Consider the following 18,091-nt stretch of genomic DNA (forward strand, 5'->3'; position numbering starts at 1 on the left):
ATGCAGTCAGAAATCCCTGTTTTGGTTTGGAGTGCTAAGACCTTTATATTTATTGTAACTGTTGATATTTTTAGGCTTAGTTCTACTACCTTGCTATTATTTTCAATTTGTCCCATCTGTTTTTTTCCCTTTTTGTCTTTTTGGTCATCTTTTGGATTAATTGAATGTTTTAATTTCCTTTGTTGGTTTAGTAGCTAAAATTTTGTTGTTTTTCTGGTTGTCTTGTATTTAATAGTATACATCTTTAAATTATCACAGTGTACTTCAAGTGATAATATATAACTTCATATATATTATAAAATCTTATAAGGATAAACTTCCACACTTGATTTGATATGCCACACCTAGTTTTTTCAAGAACAATTTTGGATTTATCCATCGTATGCTGTTTTTTTTCTAATTTATTACTTTCTGTCTTTATTCTTATTATTTTTGTTTTCCTTAGTTTTATTTTGAAGTTCTTACATTTGCTGTTTGAATTACATTTATTGTTTATTTTTTAAAAAGAAATGTATTTTCCACTGTCAATTGGCCATGCACTACAATTTTGACAATATCTTATAGGTTTTAATATGTAATATTCTGACTGTTGTTCATTTATAAACAAACTGAAAAACTTCAGTTTGAATTACCTTATTTGACCCAACAACTTTTTCTGGAATAACTTTAAATATATTTTCAAGTGGTTAGTTATTTGTTTAGCTTTGACATTCTTATTAATTTTTGCTACATTTGCAGTTTAGTTACAAAAATCAGTTTTTATATTTTAAACTGTATTACATATATTTAAATATCTTCTATTTTATAAATGCTATATTTTTATGTAGCATTTATTATCCAGGAGTGTACATCTGTGTGCTAACAATCCTGTTATACTTACTAACAAAATGAAATCATAGAATAGTATAGATCATTAAGGAATTGAAAAGACTGTCCAAACCAACTCTCACAGGATCTGTATCTTTACACATAACAATATGGACTGTTTACTTAAAAGAAGCAGAGGTGACCAGCGTTCCTCTAGTGGCTTAGAAATGCTATCCTTCCTCCTTGTGAGTTGAGGAGAGAGAGTCCAGGGCTAAAGAGGCTAGTTTTCATAGGACAGACTACCTTAGAGGGAGAAACTACAAAGCATGAGAGCTCCAGAGGTCTGTAAAGGGTCTTTGACTGAGTCCTGATCAATGTAACATCTTTAAACATCTTTGCAGAAAAAGAGCTACCTGAAAGGATTAAAAGGAACAATACCCAAGATTCACACAGAACTGAGAATAGTTACTTTTTCCAACAGCTAAGGTAGAAATCCTCTTAAAAAGGAACATACTTTGACAATGTCCTAGGATGAATCAGCATAAGAATAAATCAAATTGTTCGCCTGTGAATGGGCAATGATATTAAGGGGAGGTCTGTTGGTTTTTTTAAAAAATGATCTTCCCTTAGAAAAATCCTGAGGGGCAAGCAAGAAGAACGTCTTTTTGCCCCTTCTCCCTTCTTTCCCTGGGCACAGCAAAAACCTGCTTCCTGTAGCTACAGCAATTTCTGTTGTAACCATGAGTGCAATGGGCCGAATGTTGTGTCTCCCCAAAATTCATATTTTGGAAATCCTAACCTCCAATGTGATGGTATTAGAAGGTGGGACCTTTGGGAAGTAAGTAGGTCATGGGGAGGGAGCCCTCATGAATGAGATTAGTGTCCTTATAAAAGGAACCCTAGGGAGCTCTCTGGCCTTCTTTCCACCATGTGAGGATACAATAAGTCTATAACACAGAAGATGGCTCTCATCAGAACCTGAACATGCCAGCACCTTGATCTCAGACTTCCATCCTCCAGAACTATGAGAAATAAATTTCTTTTGTTTATAAACTATCCAGTCTAGGTATTTTGTAATAGCAGCCCGAATGGACTAAGACAATGAGCCAACCAGCTTGAGGAAGGAATTCAAGAATTTGAGAATGGTGGAAAGATAACATTTCCAAAGCACCAAAGAGGCATCTCATAGAGCACTCAGAAACGTTTTGCCTTAGTAACGGGGCAAAATTAGCCCTTCAGTAAGGGCTACACTGGTCCCATCTAACAAAGCTTAAAAGGAAGTACAAAGGATCAACTGTTTCCAAGTAATTTAACTGTGCCCCAGAATAAAATTTAAGAATTATTTATGGGAAGACAAAAATATTCAGCATCCGACAAGGTAAAACACCCAATGTCTGGTATCCAATAAAAAATTACATGCCTTCTAAAGATGCAGGAAAATATGAACCATATTGAAGATGTATGTGTTTGTGGGAGAATTGGTTGGAGGAGTCCACCCTAGGTACAGGCAATAAAGGGTATATTATCTACAGATAATTTAAAAATAAGAATAAAACATACTAGACATTGTTGCTGCTTATTATCACTAAGGGCCAGTGATTCTAAACAAAAACAGTGAGCAAATAGTCTTTCCCTTCAGAGGGGGCTATTTCCAACAGGCCCCAGCCTCTTGTCATGTCACTGTGCCCCTCACTAGAATATGATCTTATAAAGGTACTACATCTTGTTTATCTTTGTATTTGAACTTTTAATGTGGTACATGTTTAATAATCCATACTATGCAGCTATTTGTTGAATGAAGGTAAATTGGATTTTTTCTTGTGCTTTTCTGTGGAGAAAGCCTCAATGATTTAAAAATTAATGTAGAAATTCATGATATCAACCATAGGTTGAATAGTGCTTAAGAAAAAATTGAAAACCTCAGTTTTTGACTGACTATACTTATTTCCCTAATAAAGCACCAGTACAAGGCAGTCATACATAAAGTTTTTAAATGATATCATGTGGACATGATTCTTGGTAAGGCAGGCAGATAAAAAGAAATGCACTGAATTAATATAAAATTACCTTTGACAATGCTATGTGGCAGCCTGAATGGGAGGGGAGTCTGGGGGAGAATGGACACATGTATATGTATGGCTGAGTCGCTTTGCTGTGCACCGGAAACTATCACAACATTGTTAATCGGCTATACTCCTTTATAAAATAAAAAGTTTTAAAAATTGCCTTTGAAATCATTTCATAGCTATTTAGGAAGTCTAGCTTAGTATAAATATAACTTACTATTTCAATAATCTTGAATATAGAAACTATTGTTGTAGGATATCTATGAGCACAGAGGGGTTTTTTTTTCCAACAAGCAACAAGGAAACCATGCACACTATTTTCCATAGCATTTTTTATTTATTTGCTGGCCACATTACCATATCATTTAATATTTAAAATTTCAAGAGAACGGTATGAGTATAATATTAAAAATGTAAGTGATCCATTTCTTCAAGTTAGTCATCAAATTATAGAATGACTCTTTTAATAATTAATTGACAACTTTTGCACTTAAATAAGTTTTATTTTACATGAACACAACAATAATTACATCCTCAAAGTTTATGCTGCATAGTTAAGCGGAAAGGGAAATAGCTTTATAGTTAGGAAAGCTGAATTCTAGGATTGCATATATTAATCTCCCTGAGCCTCATTTTTCTACTCTGTGTAAAAGAGTTAATAAAAGTTTCTCTGGCAATAAAATACTGTGATTGATTAAGATGTTGTATATGAAAGAACTCTGTAAAAGTACTATTTAAAAATGAGTTAACATTAGTTCCATGTATGTTTCCTAATGTGTGACAAAATTAAAATGGAACAAAGGTTTTGTTCAAGAATCCCTTTCTTTGGGGCTTCACTGGTGGCGCAGTGGTTGAGAGTCGGCCTGCTGATGCAGAGGACACGGGTTTGTGCCCCGGTCCGGGAAGATCCCACATGCCACGGAGCGGCTGGACCCATGAGCCATGGCCACTGAGCCTGCACGTCCGGAGCCTGGGCTCCTCAGCGGGAGAGGCCACAACAGTGAAAGGCCCGCGTACCTCAAAAAAAAAAAAAAAGAAAAGAAAAAGAATCTCTGCCTTAGAACTGAGTATTGTACTTTATACTAGACATAAATTTTAGACACACTGAGATTAGTTTGAAGAACAGATATTTATGTTTGAAATTGAGATACTCACTGAATGAGGTAAAACTAAATAAAAATGGTTGATAAATAATTGTGGCATGACAGTAGGTAATCAACCTTTTGGTCATTGCTTAATTAGAAAGCATAATCTTCTAAATATTATCTCAAAAATCTCAGCAACACATAAGACTATTGTAATTACAGTAAATGTATACATTGCAATGAGAAAAATGGTCTTCTCAAAGTGTTCTGGCACCATGCATTTTATGGTAGTAAATTTTTTCCGAAGAGACACAGCATCACACAGGTAGAGAGGTTTTACTTGGAAACCAAAGAGGTGAATCTGAAGCCAAAATGCTACCACTTCTAGACTAATTCTTAATAAAACAGAGAGGATATAAATCACAGTGTAGATGGGCTTTTGAAGAATGCATTCTTGATTGATGCTTTTACATGCAGCATAAAGATGAAAAATAGCTCCAGGAACCAGGACAATCACTAGTTGTAATGCCCAGAACACCTAAAGTATGTCAGAAATATCTTAGTCAAATCAGTCAACACGTAACGAAAAAGCACACTAAAAAAACCCATAATTCACTGACCCTCAATAGAGGCTAATTTAAAAATTCTAAGTTTTGTGAGTCTTATGAGGATAAAAATAATATAATGAAGGTGGTAATGCTGGATATAATCTCATTTAATTACCAAGATGTTTAGAGTTTAAAATTTTAAACACTTAGTAATTGTAAAAAAGTAGTTATATTTTACTGTCATCACCTACCAATTACTAATAATGATGGAATACGTTATTTTAGTATCTACTCAATTTCCATTTCTAATTACAAGCCTGGAGTATAATTCTAACATCAATGGATAATAGGATGCTGGACTTGGAAGAAACTCTTGACCAACTCAAATTAATTTACCTGAAATATACAGCTAATATTTTAAAAAGGTAATTATTCTAGAAATAATACCTGTTAGAATATTCCTCATCTTATTATGACATCATTTTACATTTAAAAAGAAAACAATTTTATCTGGTGTGGAGTAAGGTTTACATTTGTTCACACAGAAACACTTACCTGTGGAGTGATTGGCCTGAACTGATTGTAACAGATGAGGTTTATTTCTCTCTTGTCTGGATCACAACTGAAGTGCAAAGCCTCATTCCCATAGACTGCAAAGCCTAACACCCCAAGGAAGAACATTCGGACCGACCCAAAGAAAAGGGTGTGGAATTGACCGATCACGGTGGGAGGCTTCATCTGTTACAGTTTTAGGAGAAAAAAAAAAACTTTTGAAAACAAACATTAAAGGGGGATATTTTAAAGAATGTTTTCATTATCACATTTAAAAAAATTTAAGATTCATAAAGTTTCAAAGAAAGACAGGAACTTAGAGATCATCAAGCCCAATTCAAATCCTGCATTTTGAGATTTCTTACCCTTTTCACTTTGAAAATCTGAAGTGCAACAGTCAAATAGGGACTTGTTGCTAATGACATAAATAATTTTGGAAACTTGTAAAAAGCTTTGAATTTAATTAATATCCCTTACCCCTGTAATCCTTTTGCAATAAAATCAAGGTAATCTTAGTATATCTAGTACCTTTTTAAAAAATTGGATAATAAATCCAACATTAAATTCATGAGTATATACACACTATCTTAATAAGCAAATAATGTTTATTTAGTTGTCATTACAGCTTCTCTTCTCAATTATCAAATTGAGAGAGCGATCAGCTTTAAAGCACCAACAGCTAAAAGTACTTCCTGAATTATTCTACTTACAATTATTTAAATTCAGAATATGTTGAAGCAAATGGTTGATATTTATATCATTCTCCATACACGTAGAGGACCTTATTCATCAGCACTCATGCAAGTCAGGTTAAAATAACAGGACTCATACAATTGTTGTTGCTGCTGCTTGTATAATACTTACACATCCTTCATAGAAGTTTTTGATGTAATTTAGAGACATGTCTCAGGAGATGTTATCCCAGCATCCCTGTGGGTTAATCCTTGACCCACATTGCCAGTTTGTTTCTGCCAGAATCAAACTCTTATTTTCCGTCATAACTTTTACAACAGAAAGCACTTATCATTGCACATTTCTCTCCCCTCCTCCTTTTCTTTTTTTCTTTTTTCATAGATCTCTGGGGCTCCAGTCAACTTTCCTCTCTCCCTCCCCAAACAAAACAAAAACAAAGAAACAAAAGACTAGGGCATGTGGTCAATCTGATAATCCCTTGATTTACACCGTCAGCATAGCCAGCCAGCCAGACAGGAGTGCCAGTAAAGCAGGAGGCCAGGCCGGCAAGGGTTCTGACACTCAGTGCCTCTCAGTTACCTAAGAATTGCCTGCGTGTAAAGCAGCGGACTCTTTAGCTTAGAGTTTTCTCTGAAATGTCAAGTGATATTTTTTTGGCTTCCTTTTAGGTATGTCTGAAAAGACAGGTATGTGGGAAATATTCCTGATTCTTTCTTGTTTACTTCCATGGAATAAAACTGATTTCTGGGAAGTTTAAGAAACTGTAAAGCAGGTTATGATAGCTATTACATCACTGAATATTACTAATGTGTTACTATCTTTGTCTTTTTGATGAATACTTACCACAGCCATGGAAAAATCTGCAGTTAGATCTTGATTCTAAGGAAAAAGCTAGGATACTGCTAACCAAGATAAGACCTGGATCTAGCACAAATCATGTGAATAATCCCACCCTCCCTTTCTCTTGTCCTCAGTAGATACATCATCTGCTAGACATGGTTATGGGTACGGAGAATGAGCAGGGGCCAAGAACAAGTGGCTGCCTTCTAACTGATAATACATCTGCTCACTCTCTTCCAGCCGCCTATAACACTATTCAGCCAATGGTTGATCAAACTTGATTTCTTCACTTGCTTTTCTCATCTTTGTTTGGTTTGCAATCTGTGAAAGTGATAACTCCAATTGACTTCATTGCTCTTGTCAGCAAGTGGAGAAGTGATTGCATAACACATGTAGTTATAACCAATGAGCAAGACGCAGTGGCCTTTTGAACCAGACTGTTGTATTGGATAGGAAAAAATTAAAATGGGCAATGTAATCACCCCTCAGAACTGTTGAGTAGGAGAAATTGGTATATATTCTCATCTTCTGTGAAACAGAATTCCAGGTTCACTGTGTGTTGATTCCTTCGAAGGGGTATCCAAAAGCCAAAACAATCATTGGCATGAGAGGAATCCTGCTTTGACTTCTACCATTGTACAGTAGTAAATGTTTTTGTTTAGACAAATATATTCAGGTGTCAGACTTGTAAAAATCATCAAAGTTCTTTGTGTGTTTTTCCAGAGATGAATGAAATTGTCTTGAACCTTAATTGCATGTGTAGAAGAGGAAAATGCAGCATCATTTCATTGTTGGGATCTATGAGAGGCAAAATAAATAATACTGGTCTTCCTCTTATGGGTCATGACCTGACTGAATCATAAGACAAAGGAATAAGGCAGATGGGTGCCAAAATGTCACCTTTGTTACACTCTTACTACCATAAAGATTTGGTTGGAAAAGGGACATGGCTTAACTCTTTGGGAAAGTGTGACTTTCAGGCAGACACAGGTGCAGGCCAGGTCAATGCTGTATCATGGCTGCCTTTCCAGCATGGAGCGGCCCCCTCCTGTATAAGATTTATGCATGAAAAGAGCAGAATAGAACTATTGATCTCTGTGGGCAACCTGCTCCCAAGGGGAAGATGCTAAGAAATGAATGATGTATGCCAAGTTTTACTTTCCAAATGTAAGGTGAACTCAGCAGATAAGATAGTGAGGTTGGCCTCACATGTATGATACTTGGTAGGGCTGTTAATTAGGGTGACAACATAAGCTTCCTTACATGTTAATAGTTGCAAGTTTCCAAAAGCAGCAAAAGAGGACAATCCCCAGTGTGCAAGCATTGTTTAGGCCTCAGCTTGCTTCATGTTTGCTGATGTTACATTAGGCAAGATGAATTACAATCCCAACCCAGATTCAAGAAATAGATTCTATGTCTTGATGGACCTGCAAAGTCATGTTGCAGAGCTGTGGGTACAAGGATAGAAAAAAATCTGTGGCCAACTTTATATTCTACCACAGTGTGCCCTATGATCACATATATTCATATCTCTCCTACATGTCTTCACCTTAATCCCAGGATGTCAGAACTCTCATCTAATTATAGCATTAAAGTTTGAGTCCAGGGTTCTGTGATTTGTCTCATGTGCAAATCTGGATGTGGCTCAGAGGTGACTCTTGGTGATCCAGAATCTAATGAAACAAAAGGAAAAGTTATTTTCCATACAAAGTCAATATACAATGATGACAAGGGGTAGGATGATTCCAATAGATGCTTCCACTCTAACAGAGGCACATCACTGTCACTGGTCCATAACAATTTTGAAATCTTGCAGGGGAAATGTTGCCAGTTCTTCTTATCCTGGAGTCAGAAAATGCCCGTGATTAAGGTATAGTACTATTCCCTGAAAGTTGCTCCCTAATTTACTGTACTCTACTGCTTAATGGAAGTGGGTCCTTGGCTGAAAATATCTTCCCTTTTGCCTTTAAAAGAATGGCTATATTCGAAGCTGATCATCTTCCTCAAACTGCTTCTTGTTAGAAGAAAGTTGGGGCACCAGAAGTCGTTTCTACAATTTCACCACTATTTTATTTTAATTGAAATTAGTAGTTCTTTTACTTGTACAAGTCTCTTAATCATTTTTTGAGTTTTCTATGTATTAGATTTAATGCAGTTAATTTGGAAAAAAAAGTTATACCCACAATTATTTTTTTATTTACTACAGATATACCCACAGATATTTATTTATTTATTTACTGCTATTTTTGGATTAAGCTTCTCTGAGACCATGCTTTAAAGATTTTTAGAAAACTCTTGTCTAATCGATTGAGATGATCATTAGTCATGCCTTAAGTATTTGAGTCTTATCAAGGCCGTTATAGTCACATGAATGATTTGTTTTTTACCCTCAAACCATGTTTTACATGAGAAAGTTCTACTGGCCAACACTAGGGATAAAAAGAAAGAAAGAAAGGAATTCCTGTGTAGCAAGTCCTGTTCCCTCTATATTTTCCCCAAATTTTCTTTGCAAACTCATCTCTAGGCTCCTTCACTAGGTAATCTCTCTCTTCTTATACCTTATAAAATGTGGCCAGTAGTACCAAACTGTTACCTTTAGTATTCTCTCTGGGATGTTCCTTAGTCAAATCCAACATTTAATTAATCATTTTTTACCTTCCAAGTTATTTCAGGTGACTGTTGTGCTAATTGTCTCACTACATATAGTAAAGGTTACCATATTTCCAGCCTGTCACAGTAGTTTCCTCACTGCTTTTCCAGCTTTCACTAATAGTTTCTCATTGCTTTCCCTGACATTAGTAATAGTTTCTTTGTTACTTTTCTACCTTCTGCCTCCTGCCTGGTCCCAAAGATGATGTCATGTTTTTTTAACGTATTTGTTATAGTAGCCCCTGATCCTTGGTACCAATATCTCTATCAGTTAAGAATTGTTTTCATAGCAAGCCACTCAATTAATGGTCAAACAGCAAACACTTACTTAGCTTATGGTTTGGGTGATTATTTTTCCTTGTCTGGGCTGGCTCAGTTGACCTCTGCTGGATTCTCACGTGTATGTGTGGTCAGTATGCAGATAAGCTGCCAGAAGGGTTATCTAGAATGACTTCACTCAGGTCAGGTGGTTGGCAGGCTTTGGGTGGAGTGATAAGGGTGACTATGGCACATGTTTCTTGTCATCTGGGGGACTAGCCCAGGCTTATTATGGTGGTGATTGCAGAGTTCCCAAAGCAGCAAGTAATGGAAAAGCCCAAACGTGCAAAAAGAGCTTTTCAAGTTTCTGCTTGATTCATGATTGCTAACGTTCCACTGGCCAAAGCAAGTGTCACCGCAAACTTAGATTCCAGCTCTTAGTGGGAAGATCTGAAGTCACATTCCAGTGGCATGGATGTGGAAAGATGAAGAATTTGCAGTAATTTTACAATCTATCACATGACTGGGGGCATGAATCGAGTAAATCTAATATTCAAGAATCTTGGCTGTTTCAAAATGCAATTTGAGAATCATGGATATGTACTTTCTTTCGTAGAGCATCCTAGAATCGATTTATGAGAACTAAAGTTTGAGGTCAGGCTCGTGTGCTGTTACATTGAACTCCTACTTCCTGGTGTGAAAGGAACATGAGAAGGACTAGAACAGATGGGAAAAGAACTCTCCTGTAGTTAAAAGCTAATAATAATGTATTACACTTATTGAACGGTTTCTATTTGCTACTAAGAGTTTTAAACAAATTATCTCTCTAAATTCTTACAACTCCGTAAAGTATGTACTCTTATAGATCTATTTTGCAGATGAGGCTTAGAGGGTTTAAGCAATTTACCCAAAGTTACAGTTAGTAAGTGGCAAAATCAGGTAGGGACAGACAGTGAATGAGTTACTTGTTGTTAAATGACAAGCTAAAGGATATTATTGAGGATATTAATAGGTTGATTGCTAGGATCCTGAAACACAGGGAATGAAGGGGAAATAAGCTCAGACATTCTTATTTTCTCTGAGAAGAGCTCAGAGAGTTATCAGGGCACACAGCAGCTGGATGGTTCTGCAGAGCTTGGCCCTTATCCCATGCTCCTGGCCAGATCTCATTGTGAATATGAAAGGCCATGAAGAGAGCTAGCCAAGTATAATACATGCTGGGGGAGTACTTGAGAAACATGAAGGACTCCACAGAAATGAATTTAGCTAATGTTTCTTTCCCATTTGGCCTCAGTGTAAGGCGAAATGACCACATGGTATCTGGGATCAGGGGCTCTGGAGTCAGAAAATCTACACCATTTGGCTAGATTTGAGATCTCAGGAAAATTTACTATCTCAATCTCAGCTTCCTTACCCGGGGATGACAATAGTATTTACCTCACAGGGTTGTTGCATGTGGATTATTAAAGCGCTTGGAGGACTATTCCTCCTGTCTTTAATGAGAGCTTGAACCATCAATTGTTTTCTATTCATTTTTCCTTGTTGTGGAGACTATAGGATATTAACATATTAATAATCTTTCTTAAACAAGGAAGAACCACTACTTTCTTCAATGTAAAGAAACTTTGAGTTGGCCAGAGTAAGAATGTTTCAGGGAAGGATAAATAACATGCAAATGCCATGTCTATTTTCAGTGTCTCTCTCTTCATCTCTGTTTAATCTATTTGGGAGGCGTGTCTCTTCTGTTAATGTCTATTACTAAGATGGCAAGATATGGACTTTTGCTCAGCAAGGACTAGTGGGATTGAACCCCAGTGGGCTTTGAGTAAATTTAATCACTAAAAGCCACCTCTGCTCCCCAAGCCTCAAAGATTTAAAAAAATGACCAGGACACCTCTATCAATTTCCTGACTAAATGGCCAAAAATTTGAGGCAACCATACCAGCTTACTTGCTCAAACTTGCTTAAAGCTTTTAACTTCGGATAGCGGGGTGAAGACAAGCTCAGGTTTAGCACTACGACCGCTGCTACTACTACTATACACATACACACAAATTGCTGGCATTTATGGATCGCTGTTATCTTCCAGTACTAATCTAAACCCTGGAAGTCACATATAATCTTTGACAGATATTCTTGATGTCCTAAAATTTCTGAGATTAAAAACGTTTAAGACCTTTGTGGTCTAACCCCGAAGGGGGATAAACCTTTAATTCTGTGCAGAACCCAAGACAGTATTGAATAAATTAAAAGTGTAGAAAAGCACTATTCCTGACAGCTTACACATGAAAATCAATCCATACGTTACTTATTATTACTATTTAGTAATCTGCTCTAAATTAGTACTTTAAAATTGAGTTATATGTATTGCTCTAGATCTATGCTTTTCTATGCGTTTGTGCTTATTCACCCATTTTTCTCATTCATACAATAAATATTGAGCACCTGCAGTATCAACTGCTGTGTAAGGTATTGGTAATATGTAAGAACGTTGTGGCCCCTGCCTTCATGGGGCTTACATAAGAGCATGTGTGCTTGTGTTGTATGTATGCACGTACATATGTACATGTGTATACATGCATGTAGTTGACGTGTATACTCCTGAGAACTTGCTTAAAATGAGGCATGACATATTAAATCCTTCAGAGTAGTGTCGTAAACTATCTTGGGTTATTTTATATCTGGCAAACAAGAAGAAATGATCTCTGTATAAGTTTTGCACCGTTGCAGTATTTACCCTCCTCCACGTGCGCTATCCAACGACTGTTGAATGGGATGGAATAGAGGTCAATTTAGGGTCTCACAATAGTGTGCTTCACAGAAGGACAGCTGAGACAAGGCAATCTGGATAGCTGCCTCAATTCATAAATCACAGTCCTTAACCAATTCACATCTCATTGAAATCTCTGACCTGCCAAAGTTGGGTTTATCCTTCTGCATGAATAATTTATATTTTCTGGAATGGAACTGGGGATGGCTTAGAATAAGAGGTCAGTAACCAATGATGTTATTTTAGGCAAGTTATTTAACCTTCTGGGGTGTGTTTCCATTTCTCCAAAATGAAAAGACTGGATTCTATGATTTGTAAATAAGTTCACAATCTATGTTTTTTTTTTTTATTCTAAGTCTTATAACCATACTTGGAGCTATTTTGCTAGCTCTGAGATTTATTGTCAGTAGTTTTTATGATGCCAGTAATTACTTGACCTAATGGTTAAATTGAAGGCCTTGTTTTCCATCTTTATCAATGAGTTTGTATTTTAAATATTCCTAAACTACATGGTTTCTAGTTATATAATACGTATGCTTTATTTCTTTTTTCAGATACTCCATCCATATAGCCAAGCTCTATAGGAGAACACAGCCTGTAAATCCAGAAGACCTGAGTTCATGTCTTTTTCTACCATTACTGGTTGTTATTTAAACATTCTGTCTTAAATGTGAGTTTTAGTTTTTCCATCTGTAAAATGGGGAAAATTATTCTTATCTAATAGAGATACTGTAATTAGATGAGAGAATATATGCGATAACATGGAGCACAGTTCTTGATGCATATTTGGCTTCTCAATAAATATGACCTTTGCTCTTATTGTGGAGACTAGAGTCATTCTATCAAGTTTGAGAGGAAGCCTACCAAATAAGTAAAATCTTGGGTTCTTTAAACAGCAAACATGAATTTGAATCATAGATTGTAATGAAAATACATTGGCAAAATTATCGAACAACTCTAAACCTCAGTTTCTTCATTTGCTTGGAATTTGTTGAGCTCTCTGTATCTGTAGACTTGTTTTCAACACATTTGGAAAAACAAATCAGCCATTATTTCTTCAAATATTTTTTTCTTTCTCCTTCACCTCTTGTTCTCGGACTAAGAATATGTATATATATCAAGACTGCTTGATATGTTGCCAAATATACCTGATTCTCTCTATAAATCATTGTTCTCATGGTGTTTCATTGTGAATAGTCACTATGTTAATTTCCCTGATCTTGTACAGAATCTTATCTGAAGCTAATCCTATTCAGGGCATTTTTCATTTCTGATATTTTTATCTCTAGGACAGGGGTCAGTGAACTATTTATTGTCCATAGATCAGCCCATTCCTTTTGTAAAATAAGGTTTTATTGCAGTGTAGTTATGCTCATTCATTTATGTGTTGTCTGTGGTTGCTTTTGTGAGAGTTGAATATTTGCAATAAAGATCATATTGCCCATAAGCCCCAAATATTTACTATCTGTCCCTTTAAGAAAAAAATTGCCAATCTTTCCAGAGCCAACCCTGCTCTAGACGTTTTTTTTTTTTTTTTAATGTATTTATTTTACTTTATTTTACTTATTTTTGACTGTGTTGGGTCTTTGTTGCTGCACATAGGCTTTCTCTAGTTGTGGCGAGCAGGGGCTACTCTTCGTTGCGGTGCACAGGCTTCTCATTGCAGTGGCTTCCCTTGTTGCGGAGCACGGGCTTTTGGTGCGCGGGCTTCAGTAGTTGTGGCTCGCGGGCTCTAGAGCGCGGGCTCAGTGGTTGTGGAGCACGGGTTTAGTTGCTCCGCAGCATGTGGGATCTTCCCGGACCAGGGATGGAGCCCGTGTCCCCTGCACTGGCAGGCGGATTCTTAATCACTGCGCCACCAGGGAAGCCCTGCTGTAGAGGTTTAATTTGGGTCTTTTTTTAGCCTTCCATTTCTCTGAGCGTCATGTTCATATTTTTCTCTACCTTTGTAAATGTAGATGGAATATATATATTTATTTCACTTTTTGTCTTAATTGACAACATTACATTATTTTAGTTTCAGGCATACAGCAGAGTGATTTGATATTTTTGTATATTGTGAAATGATCACCACAGCAAGTCTCCTCAACATCCATCACCACACATAGTTACAAATTTTTTCCCATTGTGATGAAAACTTTTGAGATTTACTGTCGTAGCCACTTTCAGATATACAATACATTATTATTAACTACAGTCACCATTCTGTACATTAAATCCCCATGACTAGTTTATTTTATAACTGGAAATTTGTACATTTTGACCCCATTCACCCATTTCACTTACCCACCACGTCCCACTTCTGGCAACTAACAATCTGTTTTCTTTATCTATGAATTCAGTTTTTTTTTTTAATTTAGATTCCAGTTATAGGTGAGATCATATCATATTTGTCTTTCTCAGTGACTTATTTCACTTACCGTAATGCCCTCAAGGTCCATCCATGTTACAAATTCCAAGATTTCCTTCTTTTTTTATGGCTGAATAATTTTCTATTGCATATATATTCTGCATTTTCTTTATTCATTCATCCGCTGATGGACACTTGTTTCCATGTTTGACTATTGTAAACACAGATGCAATGAACATAAGGGTGCATATATCTTTTCAAGTTAGTGTTTTTGTTTCCTTCAGATAAATACCCAGACGCGAAATTGCTGGATCACGTGGTAGTTCTATTTTTAATTTCCTGAAGAACTTCCATACTGTTTTCCATAGAGGCTGCACCAATTTTCCCACCAACAGTGCACAGGCATTCCCTTTTCTCCACATCCTTGCCAACACTTGTTACTTCTTGTCTTTTTATGATGGCCCTTCTAACAGGTGTGAGGTGACTTCTAATTCTGGTTATGATTTGCATTTCCCTGATGATGTGTGATGTGGAGGATGGAGTATATTTTAATAGCTGTTTAATGTCCTTATTTTCTAGTTCCATCATTTCTGTCATTTTTATGTCTCTTTTTAATGATTGATTTTCTCCTCATTATGGGTTATATTTTCCTGGTATATATATAACTGATAATTTTTAATACTGGATGCTTGACTTGTTGGTTGCTGTATTGTATTGTCATACTTTCAATAGTGTTAGAATTTGTTCTGGCATGCAGCTAGGTCACCGCAATCAGTTGGATACCCTTGAGGCCTGATCAAAGCATTGCAAAGCTGAGTTTGGATTAACTTGTAGTATATGGCATATTTAGGCTCACAACTCAAATAATATGTTTCTAAGTACTCTACAGGGTACACATTGCTTTACAAGGTCTTTCCACTCGCCTGTGGAGACACAAATTACTCTCAGCCCGGTTTGTACTTTAAATCTTAGTGGGTGGTTCTTTCTCTAGCCATGGGAAGTTTCTTCTCATGCATAAGCAGATCAGTACTCAGTCAAAGCCTTAAGTGGAACCCCCTGCAGATCTCTGAAGTTCTCTCTGTTTAGCTCCCACTTCAGTAGTACGCTGCCCTCCAAATTCTAGCCATCTCTGCCTCCTCACATGCTGCCTCTGGTTCCTAAATTCAGTGAGGACTTTGGGCTCTGTTAGGGTTTCCACTTCCTGATCAGTGGCCTGAAAACTACCTCGAGGAAGTAAGTTCTTCTGTTCAAGGCTCCCGTGGTTTGCTTCCCTCTTCTCGGTGATTATAGTCCTGTGCTGCTTGTTTTCCAATGGCTGTCTCATATTTTACAATGATGGTTACCTTTTTTGATCCAGTTTTCTAGTTGTTGTTATGCAGAAAGTAGAAAAGAATACCCAATCCTCATTACTCCATTTCTACCAGAACATAAAACCTTTTACAGTGGTTTCACGGTTCTTGACAATGTTCCAAAGAGTTAAGATCATATAGCTTTGAATAAGTATAAAGTCAATTTTGCAATCTTTGTAACGCAGTAGATCTAACTTTACATTTAAAATTAAGAAGTCGGGCTTCCCTGGTGGCACAGTGGTTGAGAGCCCGCCTGCCGATGCAGGGGACACGCGTTTGTGCCCCGGTCCGAGAAGATCCCACATGCCGCGGAGTGGCTGGGCCCGTGAGCCATTGCCGCTGAGCCTGCGCGTCCGGAGCCTGTGCTCCACAGCGGGAGAGGCCACAACAGTGAGAGGCCCGTGTACCAGAAAAAAAAAAAAAAAATTAAGAAGTCAACAGAGTTCTTTTCAAGTGTCAAGTAGTATATGGTTAGTAATAAGTCAAGTTGTGTCGATAGTTTAGTAAAGTTCTTACAGTGATGGAGTGTGAAACCCTAAGTTCCATGACTTATCAGTCATGTGATATTAAATACATTTGTCAGTTTTTTTTCTGGGTTTCAATTTTCCATCTGTAATATAAAAATAACAGTACACATCTCATAGGGTTGCTATTAAGATTAAGGTAGATTAAATAGAAGTATTTAACATGGTACCTAGCACTGTATGTACCAAATTAACGTAAAATACTATTTTATTATTGTTGTTGATGGGATTGTTATTGAGAAGTTGTACTGAAGATGAGTCTATAAACATTTAAATACCCATTTTGCTAGAGTCCTTGCTTTATGTTTTGGGTGAAAGCAGGCCAATTTACTTGGCTTCAACAGACCGAACAAGCTCTTAGGACACCAGCTGAAACTGGCCATGAGTAGGTATAGTAGAGAAGGCCATGCCTAATGACGTGTTCTTACTTAGTGGAAGTAACCTGATTGAGTCAGAGCTCTCTTCTTGGGGTGGTGAACGCTATGGCACTTTGCCTTTGCACCATACCCCCGCTGCTGGGAATATTGGCTGGTGGCAATGCATATATTCTTCACCGAACACAGCCCTCCATTGCAGGGAAATGCCTCACCCAAGCTTGTGTCCCTTCCCAGAGCAAAGGGATATGTGGCCAGAAACTGGCTGATGCAGAGCTAAAAGGCCTGTTCCCATCCTATTTCAGAACAACTCTAAAGGGCCATTCCAGCTCTGGAGCAACCCTTGGGATTGATGGAGACTTCAGTTGCAGCGACATTGCAAGTGTTTCTTCATCTGCTCAGTCCTACTTTCCTCATTTCCTTACAGTGTCAACTCCTGAGAGCACTCTTCAATAAACCTTCTGCACACATGTCATCATCTCAAAGTCCATTCTTGTGGAACCCAATCTAAGACACTTGGGGAGCATGTATATGAGACATACCCAAATGAAAGAATGGTAATTTGGCATATAGATGATCCATTGCTCTGGCTCTCTCTGAGACCAGACATAGGCCTCTGAATCAGGAGTATCAATTTGCTGTAATTTTCCAATGTTGGACATAATGAGAAATTGTAAGTGCTTTTGTTGCATGCTTTAGAGTGGAGAAAAGTATGATTCTTTTATATTTGGCAAAGCAGTATACTCCAACAGTTTCTTAATTTCAGTATATACTGAATCATATTTTGCATTGTTGAAATACATAGCATTCCTTTAATTTATGAAATGCTTGTAGTATCAAACTTTGGTGCATATAATCAGTCTTATGTGCATAAACTCCAGATTACTGAATTAAAACCCTGTTCTAAATTTCTGGGCTATCATTAGAACTTCCATTCTTTATTCCCTTTGTGACATGTTACCAGGGAAAATTCATTGCTTTGAATAATAATGAGCTTGAGACAAATTTCGCTTTTGAAAGCTGATTAATGACTTTCCTGCTATGAACACTTAATATATAAACCATATTTTCTCCCTTTTAGAAGCAAATTTGAACATCCATTTTTCTATGAATTCCTACTTATTAAGTATTAGGATATGCTAATGTACTTTTAAAATGTTAATATAGATCTCAGGATGCAAATGTACTGGAGTTGGTAAAATATGAAACCATATGTGAGATGATTA

General features: G+C 36.9%; 1 protein-coding gene across 1 annotated transcript; it reads right to left on the bottom strand.

Moving 5' to 3' along the window:
- Nucleotides 1-4,100: 4,100 nt before the first annotated feature.
- On the bottom strand, nucleotides 4,101-5,961 carry GJE1 (gap junction protein epsilon 1). The gene is made up of 3 exons (XM_024739385.1): nucleotides 5,923-5,961; nucleotides 5,062-5,244; nucleotides 4,101-4,496 (listed from the first exon to the last, which is right to left on the bottom strand). Exons 1-3 carry the CDS (start codon nucleotides 5,959-5,961, stop codon nucleotides 4,101-4,103), a joined length of 618 nt encoding a protein of 205 aa, XP_024595153.1.
- Between the last annotated feature and the right edge of the window lie 12,130 nt (nucleotides 5,962-18,091).

This window comes from Neophocaena asiaeorientalis, unplaced genomic scaffold, assembly GCF_003031525.2.
Source record: "Neophocaena asiaeorientalis asiaeorientalis breed wild unplaced genomic scaffold, Neophocaena_asiaeorientalis_V1.1 scaffold162, whole genome shotgun sequence".
Lineage (NCBI taxonomy): Eukaryota > Metazoa > Chordata > Mammalia > Artiodactyla > Phocoenidae > Neophocaena > Neophocaena asiaeorientalis.